Source organism: Ooceraea biroi, chromosome 7 (genome assembly GCF_003672135.1).
Source record: "Ooceraea biroi isolate clonal line C1 chromosome 7, Obir_v5.4, whole genome shotgun sequence".
NCBI lineage: Eukaryota > Metazoa > Arthropoda > Insecta > Hymenoptera > Formicidae > Ooceraea > Ooceraea biroi.
The window spans coordinates 13,679,269-13,695,604 of NC_039512.1; the positions used below are offsets into that span (position 1 = coordinate 13,679,269).

Genomic DNA, 16,336 nt, shown 5'->3' on the forward strand with positions numbered 1-16,336 from the left:
CATAATACAAAAGGCATCAATTTTTTTAATAAGAATTGTGTTTGAATAGTTAAAAAATGTAAATAGTAGCTTTTAATCATTTTTTAGTATTTTTAAATTATAAATAGTAATTTTTTCATGTTCAAAAGCATTCAAAACTTGAAGTGACAAAAGAACTAACATGGAAAATCTTTCTTTTTTTGAAGCACTTGTACGGCAGCCATATGTAAGCTAGTTCACGCGATTCAATCTTTTTTATTGGCTGAAAGTAAATCTAAAAGCGAATCAGAATGTGTTTGTGAAAGTTACTAGATTGTCCGCGTACCACTCTCGTTTTTCCTCTACCATCGTGTAGTGGCATCACTGTGTCGAATTGCGAGTAATTCTGCAACGCAAGAAGTCTGAAACGTAGTTTTTAGTCGTACGTATACATTATAAATTTTAATCTTATATTACATAAAAAAATTTATAAAATATCATATAATTAATATTATCAAATAACTTTGATATACATGTAAAACATGTGTTAATAGAATGCTATGCGAAACTTAACCTTATAGTTCTTATCTCGAGCTAAAAGAATTTTGGTGAGTTTTGGAGTTTAAAATCTACATATTTCATTTTTAATTACAAGTTCAATCCTTCCTTATGAGAAGGAATTAGTTTATAAGGAAAAAATGTTTGAACATAAAATAATTTTAATTGCTAATATTTTAGTCATTTATTCATCGATCAATTCTGGCAATCATCTTGATGTTCAGACGTTCAGATAGTGAGACGTTAGAAAACTTTCTAACTTTTAAAATAAAATAATTTTGTTTTTCTGTTAAATAGTTCTTGAAGAGAGCGCAGGGCTCAAGCTGTAACCAGAGAGAGGAAACGGTATTGATAGTAATCAAGACTACTGGTGTGTGAAAATGGGACCTGGTGAATGATTTAAATTGAAAGTATTGTCCAACTTTTTTTGACACATTCAACATTAATAATTTTGTCCACAGATAATCGACTTGAACAAGCGGAATATATGCCAAAAGTTGATGTCGTAAAAGATGCGGGGAGACTCAAGTCCACAGACGTGGTTTACATGAAACGCCTGGAGGAGCATAACTTGGAGAGAGCAAAGAGAGTACAGATTTATCGTAAACGTAATAGGATTAGCGGGATCGTTTTAGGCCTTACAGCTCTTAGCATTTATGTTTACACGATGTATGCAGTCAAGCAGGAAAAGTTCCTCGATGATTTTGAAGTGCCGCAGAAAACGATTGAGAAGACTGCATGAGAGAATTTCCGATGGAAGTTTAAATAAAGAAGATTATAGTTTGTTGTATTAAAAACTCATTTGTGCGATATATATTTTAATAGATAATAGTTCGATTGTTTCCGGAGAGTTAAACATTATAATCACTCACTTCACGAGCCTGTCCGTTCACAATAACGCGAAGCATACTAGCGAATCCGAAGATGTCTTCTCTGAGATTGCCACCGCTCCCATCGATCCGAGATATATTGAAGCTATATCACTTGAACGCCATTAAACGTTTGTCACAAAATTTTCTGATGGATCAGAACTTGTGCGACAAGATCATAAAGAAAGCGGGAAACTTCGCCGGAGCCCATGTACTGGAGGTTGGCCCTGGCCCAGGTGGATTAACTCGATCCATCCTAAAACAGGCTCCTAAACGAGTAGTAGTCGTGGAGAAGGACCGTAGGTTTGAGCCGACTTTAGACATGCTAGCTGATTCGTTTAGCGCGGTAAACGGAGATATGGACGTAATATACGACGATATCCTGAAAACGAATATGGAGAGTCTGTTTCCAATGGAGGAGAAGAGAAACTGGAGTGAGAGATCTCCGAATATCTACCTCATAGGCAACTTACCCTTCAGCCTATCGACGTATCTCATAGTCAAGTGGTTGCACGCAATTTCGGAACAACAAGGACCGTGGGCGTTTGGTAGGACACAAATGACGCTGACATTCCAAAAGGAAGTGGCGGAACGTTTGGTGGCTCCAGTTGCAGGCGAACAGCGATGCAGGCTGTCTATAATGGCGCAAACGTGGACGTACCCAGTACTTCGTTTTATCATACCTGGTAATTGAAATAGCTCGCGTCACTTCTCTCTCATTATCAATCCTTTTGTAAACCTTCATTCACCTTATTTACCTTCTTTTGTTAATAACTTTTTAATAAACAACGAGTGACGGCTAACAGAAGGCTTGCACAGAAGGGAGGTCAGCAAGGTGACCTCTATAATATATGTCAAGGTCAAAGCCATATTTATTGACGCCTCGAATTATTACATTTCGCAGGCAAAGCTTTTGTTCCAAAACCAGATGTTGATGTGGGCGTGGTGTCATTCACGCCATTGGTCAAACCACGCACGCGACATGACTTCAAGCTTTTCGAAAAGATTACGAGGCACCTGTTCAGTTTCAGGCAGAAGTACAGCAGAAGATGCATCGAGTGAGTTCATTTATATAAATAACTTCGCTATGTCGCCAGTAAAATGTCAAAGTAACGAATTCTTCTTTATTAATGACCACAACTGGCAAATACAGAAAATAATTAATCACAACGTTTCGACCTTTATTTTAGGTCCTTTTCAAGTGAATTAGAATCCCTTTATTTTTCTCTTATGAGAAAATTAATTTTCGACCAGTGAATTTTTCTTTATCAACTAATGTTTCTTATTCTGTCCTTTAAAAATAATTCCAATTTGTATAATTTATGTATTTATTTTTAGAAAATGACTTTAACGTTTTATATGATTTAATCACTTGAAAAGGACCTAAAATAAAGATCGAAACGTTGTGATTGATTATTTTCTGTATTTGCCAGTTGTGGTCATTAATAAAGAAGGATTCGTTACTTTGAGTTCATTTATCTTCTAATCTATCTGTTACAACGTGGAAGTATAAGTGAAATTACAAGTAAATAGTAGTAAACATCTTTATTATTGACCCAACTGGCATAAATCAAATAAATCGAAACGTTTCAGCCATTAATTTTGGTCCTTATCAAGTGTGGAAATCATATAATTTGGTTATTTGGTTTATGTCGGTTATCATATAATTTGATTGTTTGGTTTATGTCAGTTGGGTCAATAACAAAGAGGTTTTGCTATTTAAATAATTTACTGGCGATATATATATATATATATATACACAGGGTGTTTCCTAAATAAGTAGACAAACTTAAGGAGGATATTCCTTGGCTTATTTTAAGAAGAAAAGGTCATATAAACATATGTCCTAAACTGCTTTGTTTTCCAAAAAAAGTACATCACTGTTTTCGTTCACTTTTCGGATAGCGTGCTTTTGCAGTACGAGTCAACAGCGGTGGGAATGGAGTGGGGATGGTGGCTAATTTCTCGAGAAACGCTATCGTAAATTTCCATAATAACCATCTTTGGTGTGATGAAAACCCACATGCAATATTAGAATCTCACTTTCAGGTTCAATTTGCATTTAATGTATGGGTGGGAATTATTGGTGATTTTTTGATTGGTCCTGTCTTTCTTCCCTTGAGACTTAACGGTGCTTCGTATCTACATTTTCTTGAAGATGAGCTACCTTTGGAAGATATTCCACTCATGCTCAGAAATAGAATGTGGTTTATGCATGATGGCGCTCCACCCCACTTTAGCTTAGCAGTTCGTCAATTTTTGAACAGGAAGTTTGCCAATCGATGGATCGGTCGAGGTACTCAAAGACCAAACCATTTATGGCCTGCAAGATCCCCAGACTTAAATCCAGTAGATTTTTTTCTATGGGGACAGCTTAAATCTTTAGTTTACGCTACACCTATTCAAAATGAAGAAGATCTCAGAAATCACATAATAGATGGATGTGAAAGAATACGTAACACTCCAGGTATTTTTGAGCGTGTACGTCAATCAATGGAAAGGAGAGTTGAGGCGTGTATCATGGCTGCAGGTGGACATTTTCAGCAGTTACTGTGATGTTATTATTTTTCTTTTTAGTTACTATTTTCTTTTTCGTTATAATTTTTCTTTTTGGTTACTATTGTTTTTCATTTGTTTCATTTGCGATAACACAAACTGTTCTATAATAAACGAAAAGTGAACGAAAACAGTGATGTACTTTTTTTTGGAAAACAGCAGTTTAGGACATATGTTTATATGACCTTTTCTTCTTAAAATAAGCCAAGGAATATCCTCCTTAAGTTTGTCTACTTACTTAGGAAACACCCTGTATTTAGGCTTCAATTAGAATTACAAGTAAGTTTTGTACTATCTTCCTTTTTGCAGAACCTTATTCCCGTTACACTGTCGCGAAGAATTGTCTCTAATGATGTATAAATTATCCGATTTGGATCCGAAGATGAGACCCATGCAATTTACCGTGGAAGATGTCGACAGGCTGACGACCGCTTATAAATACTTGGTGGAGAAACATCCGGAGATTGGTTTGTATAATTATCGTGCATCTCGACGATTGTTGGCATTGTCGCAGACGAAGAATATCGTGGTTCAGGACTGCGCGCAGGTATCGGAAGAAACAAATATCTGACCGGGATAATTTACTCAGATACACGCGAATGCATCGTATTTCGGACTTTATTAGATCGCGAATTGTAATGCAGTAGATTAATTTGTTACAATAAACTTCAGTTAGAACTGTGAGAGAGTTATAATATACATTTATATACATGTATGATATATATGGCTTAGCACTTAAATAAAATATACAATATACAATTTGCTTGTGTGTGTGTGTGTGTGTGTGTGTGTGTGTGTGTGTGTGTGTGTGTGTGTGTGTGTTAGATATAGTAAAAATACTGTTAATTATCTTGAAAATGGGAAAATAATGATAGAAGGAAGAATACCTTCGTAGTTTTACAAAACGTCAATATTCGCCGTTTACACAATACGGCACCCTGTATTCTTGATACTCTTGTTTCCTCGATACTATTAGTCTGCGAACCCTATTACCCTATTACTCAAATCTAGAATAGAAAGTCTACCCTATTTTCGACGTTTCCGCAACGCGCGATACTGGTAAAAAAATCGCAGATGGAAGGTAAGACGGATAAGATATACATCAGTATATCCGTAAGATTAATATCCGCAGAAATGATTTGCGAAAAGAGAACTATTACCCAATACACACCGGTCGATATCACAGCTACTCGTCGCTTGTCTTTGAAGAATATAATCGTAGATATTAAATAGTCCTATGCAGGCATATATATTAGAAATATGTATTTAAAATTATTTATTAATAATTAGGAATCGATGAAATCGTGCATGCGCGACTCGGCGCGCCGCGTAACATTCAAATTACAGTGACGTAGGAAACGCAAGTCTCTGCAACGTACTGTAACAATACCAAATACGGGCGACCTCACGCCTTGAATCCGGTAAGAACTAGACTTTCGTATCACTCGTCGACAACGTATCGATAAGTCGAGGAAATCCTTTGGTCCAGTGTCTTCTCTTCATTAATCATCATCACTAACATCAATGGAGATCATGTAATCGCTTAGGATCTCGTTCACGCCGTTCGGGATACTATATCTTCAATATCACCTAATATCGCGTTCTATTACATCTAAGACTTGATTAATTCCTTGCTACGCCGCAAATCATGATGTTAGGAAGGGCCCCTCGACGTTTACGCCAAGCACCAAGGGATTGTGCATGAGCCTGTAACGTTCTGCACCAACGCTTCGTCCTCGCGCCATCTTCTGCCTATAACACACCAATTTATTCCAATCAATATCAATTCGTTAAACTTTGATCGAAGATTGGAAGATATATAAGCAATACAGACACGCCTTACCTTAAATATAAACGTCTCCTTGGAAGACAATTCCTGTACTTCGAAATAATCTTCCAGATCCGTTTCACAACACACTATGCACTTATCAAGATATAACGGCTCCTGAAATGATGATAATGATGAAAAATACAGATTCGAGCGATGATTAGCATCATCGTACGGTAACGAGGAAATTGCAACGTGGAATAATCATGATGACTCACTCGTAACAATGAGTATCGTCCAAGTTTCTCTTTGACCAAGAGTAGGGTAGCTTCCTTGATGCCTATGTGTTTTGGAAAGAGCGAGTCGTCGTTGAATTCGGGATACTCGGCGTTTGGCTGAAAATAGAAATTTTATTTGTCTCGCATGTAATGTAAGTTCATTCGACATGTTAGAAGAGACTGATGACAATTTACTTTGCCGTTTGTAACAAGCATGGCAGTGACAGGAGCGAGTTTGACCGTTCGACCGCGCCTCCAATTATTATCGGTTGGCTGTGCTACCAGAAGACGTCCCTCAAGAACAAACCTGGCCTCCTCGTGAGCCCACTCCAGGATCTCGACGGCCATCTGACATGATATTTACGTTAACAATATATACATATTGAAGATAAGAAATATTTAAAAATAATATAAATATATAAAATATTAATAAGAATAATAAAAATAAATAATAATAAAAAATGTACTATAAAAATAATATAAATAAAAAATAGCGCACGCGCGCACACACCCAATTTTGTGTTAAATAACGTACTTTTCTTAGCTTGATGTTCACCATGTCCTGTTCGCCAATGGACCGTCTTCCATTCTGAATGATTGATATTCTCCTCCATAATTTCGTCGATGTAACGTCCTTTGCCTCCTATTAACGAAAAGTATTTTTATTTGAGTAAGATGGCCTGCGTACTACACTGTGATATGCATGCGGTATGTAATTTGCTTACAGCATTCATATGTTCTAAGTGTAGCTCTATATTGGTTTGTGCCTGTTTGAGTCTCTTTTTCGCTTCCTGGATGTCAGGTCGGACGGAAGGTGTTGCTTTGAGCAGACGCGCAAGCAGCAGGGGATACTTCGTGACTCTTTGAACAGGAACCTGCACAAAATAATCCAAATTATAAATAAAAAAATCCAAATCCACATTATAAATAAGACATTTTTTTCACTCTTGATGTATTTTTTTCTTCTTTTTCTTATGTAATTAAAAGGATTAAGAGGCTTAAAGATTTGGGAAAGGATTAAAGAGAGTGATGTGACGTTACCATTAAAAAGGAGTTCAGATTCATCCTACGCAAAACCGTGTTCTCCATTTGAGAGACCCTGAGAAAGATGCGGAGAAGCTCCTTTTCCTTTTCTAAATTTTGCAATAACAGACTAGCGCTGCCCTGGCGTGTGCAGTAGCTCTCGAACGCGTGGAGCATCCTCTCCGACTCGAGAAATATCTTGCCCACGTCCACTGTCAGGAGATCCTCGTCCCCGGATTCCTGCGCGATTAAAAACAACAATGTTAGGCATTTCGCGATGTAAACCTCTTCGATTACTCTCATTTACGAATTACTCGCAATTACGGATAAAATTAAAACTGAACGTTCCACGCAGGGAACTGTTTACCTGAGCGAATTCCACGTTGTCCTTTAATTTCTCGGCTAAGGCCAGATTATGTTCGAGCAGCTCCTCGACGTTCAGAAAGATCGCCGATAGCTGTTCTGACGTGAGGAGGCCCGCTCTCAGCATCGGCCGATGAAACTCTTCGAGTATGATCTGTAGATCTCGGCCGTACTTCTGTTCGGTTTCCACGATTTCCGTGATGATTTCTTTTCGTTCCGCGCGCTTCTTCGAGCACTTCCTGCAGACGAAAGGCGCATAAACCACGCCGCTGGAAGAAAATGTAAATTAAAATAAATTAAATTAAAAATCTTTACCGTGCGATAATATTTGGAATATTACGTAAAAAGTGTTTATTAACGTCGGATGAAAATGGATGCGAATATGGCAATCGCTAATTCGCGCAACATTACAAATTTGAATCTATGATCGTAGATGAAAGCAACTGTCAGCGCGACTCTTGCCAGATACAAGCTGCATGTTGTATTTATCCATTCATCGAGCGTCAACTGCGCTCTTTGATAACGACACTTTCGCTCTCGAGCAAATAAAATCGATAGCAAGAGAAAGTGGGCCCACCGTGCTTCTGTGCGCTGTATTTGTCGCGTAATCTAATCGCCGTGAAAATTATAAGATGCGAGATATCTAAATGTCATCAGTTTGCATTCGTTTCCTTCGATAATTTACAAAAAACTTTAATCAATTAGCTTTTTCGAAATAAGTTTATATAAGAGGACTCTCCACCCCCTGGAGAGTTTCTCACAGGGAGACGATCAACGCAGATTATTTTGACGGACGATTCCGGCTGTTAAAAATTCGTAACCGTAACGAAACGGCATTCGTTCCTCGGGATTACTGCTGGGAAGGCTGGAACGCATTTTATTCGTGGATTTTATAGTTCGGAAACAAATCGAGCGAATCCTGCGCGAAACTCACGGTAAACCGAATCTCTCACGATCGAAACTTGGCCGCCGCGATGGAAGACACGCTCTAGCGAGGATTATGGACCGTTATATCCTCTCTCCGGATCATCGAGTGCTATCTGCGAATCCGGCTAGAAGTGATAATAGCGCACGATTTAGGACGCCGGTGTGCATTAAAAACAAGTTTCAGGAAACGCCTGTTGGCGTTCATTTTGTGTCTAGCGACTCGAACGGGACATGAAGCTATAAAGATGCGAGGCTAAAATACAAGAGTGTATAACCAAGATATCGTTCATCAATGTATCATTCATACGTTGAATAGCGTTACACGAGAGAGATAAGTAGAACCGTTAATCACACGCAATAATTTTGATATCATTTTTCTGCCAATTTTTCAAGTAAGTCGTCCTATGTATTTATGCGCTGAGTTGGAACCAATATATCTTTATAACATGATAGTCTCTAAATAAATTGTACAATTAGAGTGATTCCGGAATAAATGGCTACAATTTTTTTATAAACATACTTGAAAACATCTTTTTCAGTGAAAAAATGTAAAAAAATAGACTAATATTATTTTAATGTTTTCTTTCATGAAACACTGTTTTTAGAATAAAAATATATATATATGTATATTTTCACAAAATTTTTAAAAAATTTGTAATCTTGGCAATCCTTATGTATCCGGGAGAGATGACTACAGAGTAAGCTAATTAACCAGGTTTAAAATTAACGCAAAAGTAAACAAAAGAGAGGAAAGAAATGATTCTAGACTTAAATTAATAAAATTTATTAATTAATTAAATTAATAAAAATTTAGGTCTACGTGCACTTCTTATAATTTTAGAAAAAAGAGTTTTTCAAAAGTTGTTAATAATATCTTTTTTTTTCATCTTCTACGGGTATTACCCGCTTTAGGTATGTATCTGTTCGGAATTTGAAAAGAAGAGAAATTTTATAGAAAAGTATAATAATAATAATTCCATGGATGATCAACTATTCCGGAGTTGCTATGGCCACCTCTCCCGATTACTCAAGAGAGATGATTATAGCACCTCATAAAACATGGCGGGCACGAATGGAAACTGTACAACATCAGCTATACAAGAAGAGCTCTAAGTAAGCCTAGACTCTTGGTTTCTATTAATTCAAGTCAGGTATTTCTGATACTTATGCGGAAATAGTGGCCGAAAACATTTTCAGCAAGCAGTAAAGTTTAAATGGAAATATTTTCACAATTATGATGTTTTTCTGCAAAACATTAAACCTCTTTGCATCTCTTTCTTGTTGCAAACGCAATTAAAGCTTATCACAAACTGGTAACACAGCTGTGTGATCAGTAACAAAATTAGAGTGGTTGGTCATTTCTCCCATATGGCCATATCTATCCCGAAATTACCGAGATCAATATTTATATTTGACGACGAAAATGCGAAGCATCAAGATACATTGTCCCGTAATAACGTATTGGCAACACATTTGACGGTATAACGGTTCTGATTTGTAATCTTACGGTCTACCTGTCCGTTATCAAAGGATCCAGTCGCTGTTCGCAATCCTCGCACAGCTTTGTGGCGCCGGAAATTACTTGCGGCATTCCGCCCAGGAGGCTTCCCGGACCAGAGGAAACGTTTCCCGTTCTCCATCGTCTCGCAACACCGCGAGTGCTGCTGGCTTGACTGCTTTCAGAACCTACTCCACTATCGGTTCTTTCTATGTCGACCGTTCTCGACTGCGAAGACAATAGAACAACCTGATTAGAATTTCGTAAAACAACAAAATTTTGTATAAATTTTTTGGCATTTCTGGAAAATTCACTCGAATTTTGTTTGCCAATCAAGGCTCGAAACTCACCTTTAACGTCTCCGGCGAGTTTGTCAGGATAATATTGCACTCTTCGCTGCTGTCGGATACGTTAGAGATCTGCGAGCTCTTAGAACTGAGATCGCCGAGGCTAGTTTCCTTTTGCTCGTACAGAGCCTCCAGGTCTCCCTCAGCGTCATCCTCTTCGTCCTCGTCCTCGTCCTCGTCCTCCTCCGTAGGACGCGCGCGTTCTTTAGAGTCCATCAGGAAATTCAGCAACTCGAACTTGGTGGAGATGCTATTCTCATCCTCGGGCGAGGTCGACATCTTCTTGAAGAAGTCCTCGGGACTCTTAGATAAGTAAGTTTCGGCCAAGTCTTCCGAGTTGGACTTCTTGAAGACCTCCTCGGACAGAAAGGGACCGAGGAACTGACCCGGCGCGACTTTTTTGTAATACTCGACGTCACCGAAATAGATCCTGTCCTTGATGTAATCCTCTGTGGGTGGCGGGCTCAGGGGTAATGGTGGCGGTTCGTCCGGTATCTCCTCGTAGATCGGTTCCTTGATCACCTCGTAAGGATTTTCCTCGAGGAATAGATTCGTCGAGACAAAGTCGCCGTCTGAGTTCAGACTGGACGATCGCGAGTAGTTGGCGTCGATGGTGGACTCGGAGCTCTCGTACTCCTTGCTCTTCAACAAGCTCTGCTTCAGGATCTTCAGAATAGCCTGGCCGCTGTCCTCATCGAGAATTTCACCATTCTCGCGAGCTTTTCGCAGGGAATCCTCAAGTAGCTTCGAGATCAGCGCTTCCTTCGACAGGCCGGGCAATTTGAAGGAACCTTCGATGTCCTTCAATCGTGCTTTCGATTCCGGTCGAATCGACCTCTCGTCGGACGCGTAGTACCTCGGGGACTGATTAGCGTTGGAAGGTTTAAACTCGACACTCAATCTCTTCTGCTTTTCGGGGTTCGTCAGCTCCATGTGTTGGTAAGTTGAGGTTTCCTCGCTGGGTGACGCTTCGCCGTTCGTCTTCAGATTTACCTCATTATCCTCAACACGACTGCCTTTTCCGACTTTCTTAGAACGTGAATCGTCGCTCGCTGACTCGACCACGATGTTTGACCTGTAATTCTCGAGTATAACTAGAGTGCGATTCTCGACGGAGCTCTGGATCTTTGGCGGATTCTCCGAGTTCACGGAGATCACTGTTGGATTGCACACGCTATCTTCTCCGCCAACGCTGATGGTCACCTTGTTGCCGGGCGCTGATTCCGGGCTGATACTGTGATCGCCATTGATTAGGATGGATGTTCTTCTGGTACCTTTCGGACCAGAATTCGGACCAATCTGCAACCGATGGACCAGTGGCGACGAGCGCGGGCTCACCGTGATCTTGCAAATGTTACTCTCGGGTGAGTTAATCTCGATCTTCGAGGATCCGTACGAGCTCGTCGAGTTCCACGATGCCGTCGACGCCGATGAGATCGTTCTTCGATGATCTCTGATCGAATTGTTATCCAGATCTGAATCGCCGATCTTGAAGCGATGCCTTTGCCTGCCGGGCGGTGGGGACCAGTTCGTAGGTCTCATCATACGGAAATGCTCGTTGCTCGTGTCAGAAATATCGCTACGTGCATCTGGCGGCGACTCGGCCTCCTTCTGAAAGCCGTTATCGGTGATCTTCTCGGGGATCTTCCTAACGTCCTTGTTCGCCTCGACCTCGCAGCCGGGTTTCTTAAGTTCGTCGCAGACTCTAACTTCTTCTTCACGTTCCTCTGTCCCGCCCTTTCCTTTTGGGCTTTCCTCGTCGGCGGCCTCGTGCGAAATTGCGCATGTGAGCGTATCAATGGTCGATGACTGCGGCTCCTTGATCTTTTTGCTGAGGCTGAGACGCATTGTGTCTGAGAACAATACATTGCTTGCCGATACCTCTGGTCTGCTGAACGACCGGTCGCTTTGGCTTCGCGTTAAGAAGGATTTTCTCGAGTTCTCTGTAGACACACAACGATCGTAAAAGATTAAATTTATAAAAAAAATAAATGCATGAAATAATATAAAATTTTAGCTCAATGATGCACACGTATTTTTAAATTATTTTTTAGCAATATTGTGATTAATTATTTAAAAATTGTTAAGCGAAGGATATACATCATTGTATGTTTTAAGAAACATTTTTCAGTATAGAATTAAATAGAGATAAATTTAGAATATAATACAAAGATAGAAATTTGTTAAACGTTAAATGTAAAAGACTGTATATCGATAGTTGACTATAAAAGACTATAATAATTTTTGATATGTCACATGAAATATGAAGCGCAAAAATTCTACTAGTCAATTACTTTCGCGCAAATCGTATGTCATATTATTAATATGTCGTCTCATACATATTAATATACATACGAACAGTTGATATACCGACGTATAAAAAAGTGGAATAATTAGGAGAATACTAAAACGGTATGTATTTCCGTTCTTATTTCCAGATAGTTAATTTAAGAAAAATATAAGTCGGCTTCCTGTGTCACCAGTCGAAACTACCTTAATAGCATATTACTTGCGGTTATGAAATCAGATTAAGTATCATTCTGTTGCAAATCAGCCATCAAGATTACACGATTTCCAATGAAACACGCAACAGATTATCTCCTCAACTCAGTGGATCACTTTATAATCTACTTACAAGGTTTAACGAAGCTGAATAAACGTACCACGCCTACAATAACAATTCTGAAATAATAGCTTTGAGCTATAAAACAGCAAACAATTTATACTAGTTAAGTTTACGTTCGAGAGCTTCGAGATCTTCTTTACGTTTCATTACGTTGTTAATAAATAAATGCGTTTCCCTCCTTTTTGCGAAACAAGAATTTTATCTTTTTTATAAAAGTGGAATTTTCTATATATATTTTCTTCAATAATATTTAACAAACAAACCAAGCTTTTCAACAATTATATTTTAACAGCAATACACTTGTAAGCGATTTCAACTCGCTATTAATTTTTTGCGACACTCTCAGTTTTCTGTGGCGAAGTTAATGTAAAACCAGAGCCCCTTATCGAGAGTCTTTTCTCGATCGCTTCGATACGCATCTCTAACGATCGGTGAAAGTGCACGGGTCTTTGGTGGCTCGCGAGCGAACGAGAATTGGAATTTCTCGCCGCGAGAAAATTCAACGGTTTTTCCACGACTGCTCCACTTTATGCGGCTGCCAGGAATTTCTGAGACGCGTGCGATTACCTGGCCGCAGAGAGTGATTGCGCAAATCGCCGATCCGCCTCGTTTATGACTTTATGACTTGGATCAATCTCACGCACGAAGAAGAAAAAGAAGAGATAAGCTACTGCTACTGCTGCTGCGAGGTTTTTGCGATACTTTAAACGTTGGGCCGCGCTTGATGAGCTTTCTTTGATGAGAGGATGTAGCTACGCTGCTGGTTATCAGTTACCAAAGCGACAAGAATGTGAAACAACAATTTTTGCATCTTCGCAAAATATCGCAAGAATAAAAAATTAAATTAAATATAAAATAAATTATAAATATAAATTAAATTAAATTAAATATAAAATAGGAAATCTTTGTAAGTAGTCTCTGCCATTCCAAGCCAAACGTAAAATCGCGGGAAACGTTTCGCTACAAACGCACGACAATAAAACGCGGCATTTAAAATTCCGCTTGGGATTCGCTATTGAGAGACACGGAAAAAGGTGGTAATGTTCACACGCATCTTTCACTGAGTTTCGAACATTCATCCGGCAAATAAGGGGCGCTCGCAGAAGGAGCGTTTGCGCGTGCTCGTATTGCGTATAGGAAATGCAAACAATGAAGCAAAATGAAAAAAAAACTTCAGGAGTGGCGTACAAAGAGAGAAAGGTGCGCCACGCTTAAAGGAGCGTCGCACCGAAAGATCGTAGACAACGAACCGCTCGTTCCACGCCTCGGCGAAAAGAAAAGCGCGAGCCGGACGATGAGCGACGACGTTCCTCGTTCGCGAGAGAATTTATGCCAACCGCGCGCAAAATGACGGGCGAAGGAAGAATCGCTGATGATGCACGGACCGTGAATGACGCCGCGATGTTGAAAAAGGATGATCGAGCTGTGCCACAGGTGCGAGTGCCGCTCTGCTGCTCGTCGTCGCGTCAGCGTGAGCGAGTGAAAACGTGAGAGATCTCTAAAAAGCATAATTACACGGCTGTGGACTGCGCGCGGATCAAGGGAACGACTCGATGATTTATGGGACTCATGGGTAAACAACGGCGGCGCGAAAGAGCCAAGGTTCCCAACGAGGTGCCCGATCAGGTGCATACATTACGGATGCAGCACGTGGCCAACGCGCTGCGTCCTGCGTGCGCGTGATCGATGACGTCTTTGGAAAATTCTCCAAATACTCGTGAGAAAGCGTCCCCGTACATCCCTCTCGTTGATTTATGCACGGTCGTATATCGCGTTATATTATACGGAAGTTTTGTAAAATGTCCAAGTGCAACATGCCGTACATGCGAAAATGTTTCCCCTTGTCCGCTACATCCCGATTTGATTATTTTTTTTAGCTACTGGGAAGAAAGACCGTGTTTAATATTACATTCGATTGTTCGATTAATTAATGATAAGGACAAAGTGCTTATTAATTTTCAAAGTGAAAAGAGCGTAGCGAAAGGTGTTGCATTACACGTGTATAATATTATCGCAGGTGCAACCTGCAGAGAATGCGAAACTGATCGAAAATGATTCACGATATGCATCGCGCGAGCGCACGAGCATCGTTCTACGCGGTGAGGAGAAACGGGCGTAAAAAGATTCGCGCTTGTGGAAAAAGAAATCGGCGTTTAGATTTTATAATTCGGACGCGTCGCGCTCGCTCGTGCCTGAGCTTAGAAAGTAGATTGTTCGGGAGTAGCTAATTAAAACACCATGGAGAAAGAATAGGAGTAGATGTATAGAGCGACGAATAGAAATACGTTTATCTTTAGAGTCACTAAAATATGCATCGAGTGTCGGCATTAAATGCAAAACTGAGTAGCACGATATTAATAGCGAAATTTATTTATTTCTTAAAATAGTAATAAACACATTCACGAATTTTTCCCGAGATTTAGATATCGATTACATCTCCAATTTACAGATAATTGATTTGTGGATGACTCTCTAAAAAGAATTCATTTATTTCTTAAAATATAATATAATTAATTTCTTATTAAATATTAATTATTTAATATAATTATAATTTTTTAAAATAATAGTAAATACATTCATGTGAATTTTTTCCGAGATTTTAAATATTGATTACATCTCCAATTTACATCAGATAATTGATTTGTGGATGACTCTAAAAAACGTTTACGATTTGAATGATTAATTATATGTAATAAATTGTTGCGTTTTTTTCTTAGGACCAATAATTAAACATGTGTGTAGGTGAGCTGTAAACAAGAAGGCGGATGTAACGAATGTGCAAGAAAATCACGTCGCCCACTAGGTGTTTCGACGCCGTGTCCACCGCCTGCGGTTATCCAACGCCGTCGCGGTCGGCGCGGTGCATTTACACCGGAAACACGATCACCGGAAGTCACCGTGGGCGCGATACGTTTTATTTTCCGTTATATACCCGCATAATGCGCCGCGAGCGTAAAGTTTCACGGGCGCGTCTCACAGTGCAGCCGGATCAACGTTAACCGATCAACGTCGATATTCCGTTTCCCAGCCTCGTTGTAAAATAAACGATTTTCGACGAGTCCGCAAGAAACTGGCAGAACTATCCTGACGCAAACTTTACTGCCGTGCTCGATTATTGAAGCATAACCGCTGGACTACATAGTAACTCGCCTCGATCGCTCGGCATATCGCGAGCAAATATTATTATATCGCTCTTCGAAACTGTATTGGCGCAAAGCACCATTTAACGCGCCGTTCTCTTCTTGCGATTATTATTATTATTATTTCACTGTAACATTTAACATTCTGTTAATAAGTATTTTGCTACGAGCCGGCTGCCATTACTATAACTGCTATTAATAACAGCGTACGCGTGATTTATGACGAGCGGCGGAGGTCGCACGCGGAATATTAATTAGTCTCGATACCAATTAACGTGACATACGTGGAGGGCCGTACGACGATCGTTAACACGCGCGTATCCTATTAATAGAACGGAATCGCGCAATTGCCATTTTTCCAGCCGGGACCGGTACCTAAACGAGCTGCGTACAAATCGGCATCGGCATCGGCGCGTTTCAGCGCT

At 39.8% G+C, this 16,336-nt stretch overlaps 3 protein-coding genes across 7 annotated transcripts in view; 2 read left to right on the forward strand and 1 right to left on the reverse strand.

The window, feature by feature from the left end:
* The first annotated feature begins 296 nt into the window (after positions 1-296).
* LOC105281982 (cytochrome c oxidase assembly factor 3, mitochondrial) lies at positions 297-1,307 on the forward strand. Of its 4 annotated transcripts, none has more exons than XM_020032491.2 (3): positions 297-400; positions 814-886; positions 978-1,307. In XM_020032491.2, the coding sequence occupies exon 3, from the start codon at positions 1,004-1,006 to the stop codon at positions 1,256-1,258; it is 255 nt and encodes an 84-aa protein (XP_019888050.1). In that variant the 5' UTR covers positions 297-400; positions 814-886; positions 978-1,003; the 3' UTR covers positions 1,259-1,307. The 4 variants fall into 4 exon arrangements, with proteins under 4 accessions (XP_019888050.1, XP_011341889.1, XP_026826976.1 ...); XM_011343587.2 differs by having other exon boundaries at positions 298-400; positions 814-906; XM_026971175.1 differs by lacking the exon at positions 297-400 and adding an exon at positions 411-566.
* A 107-nt stretch (positions 1,308-1,414) lies between these two features.
* On the forward strand, positions 1,415-4,625 carry LOC105281986 (dimethyladenosine transferase 1, mitochondrial). Its single transcript, XM_011343593.3, has 3 exons — positions 1,415-2,071; positions 2,290-2,443; positions 4,251-4,625. The coding sequence occupies exons 1-3, from the start codon at positions 1,441-1,443 to the stop codon at positions 4,510-4,512; spliced, it is 1,047 nt and encodes a 348-aa protein (XP_011341895.1). The 5' UTR covers positions 1,415-1,440; the 3' UTR covers positions 4,513-4,625.
* Positions 4,543-16,336, reverse strand: part of LOC105281985 — a 69,742-nt gene continuing 57,948 nt past the window's right edge. The window contains exons 5-14 of one of the 2 annotated variants that reach the window (XM_011343592.3): positions 10,149-12,088; positions 9,815-10,026; positions 7,378-7,642; positions 7,029-7,250; positions 6,713-6,862; positions 6,523-6,630; positions 6,183-6,335; positions 5,988-6,104; positions 5,785-5,886; positions 4,543-5,693 (exon numbers count right to left, since the gene is read on the reverse strand). In XM_011343592.3, coding sequence (XP_011341894.1) covers positions 5,565-5,693; positions 5,785-5,886; positions 5,988-6,104; positions 6,183-6,335; positions 6,523-6,630; positions 6,713-6,862; positions 7,029-7,250; positions 7,378-7,642; positions 9,815-10,026; positions 10,149-12,088 — 3,398 coding nt within the window. In that variant the 3' untranslated portion in view covers positions 4,543-5,564. Of the gene's footprint in view, positions 5,887-5,987; positions 6,105-6,182; positions 6,336-6,522; positions 6,631-6,712; positions 6,863-7,028; positions 7,251-7,377; positions 7,643-9,814; positions 10,027-10,148; positions 12,089-16,336 lie in introns of both variants that reach the window. The other variant, XM_011343591.3, reaches the window with a different exon arrangement.

Coding starts and splice junctions, on each gene's coding strand:
- LOC105281986 (XM_011343593.3), top strand. CDS start 1,441: ATGTCTTCTCTGAGATTGCCACCGCTCCCATCGATCCGAGATATATTG. Junction 2,072..2,289: donor ACTTCGTTTTATCATACCTG/GTAATTGAAATA, acceptor TACATTTCGCAG/GCAAAGCTTTTGTTCCAAAA. Junction 2,444..4,250: donor TACAGCAGAAGATGCATCGA/GTGAGTTCATTT, acceptor TCCTTTTTGCAG/AACCTTATTCCCGTTACACT.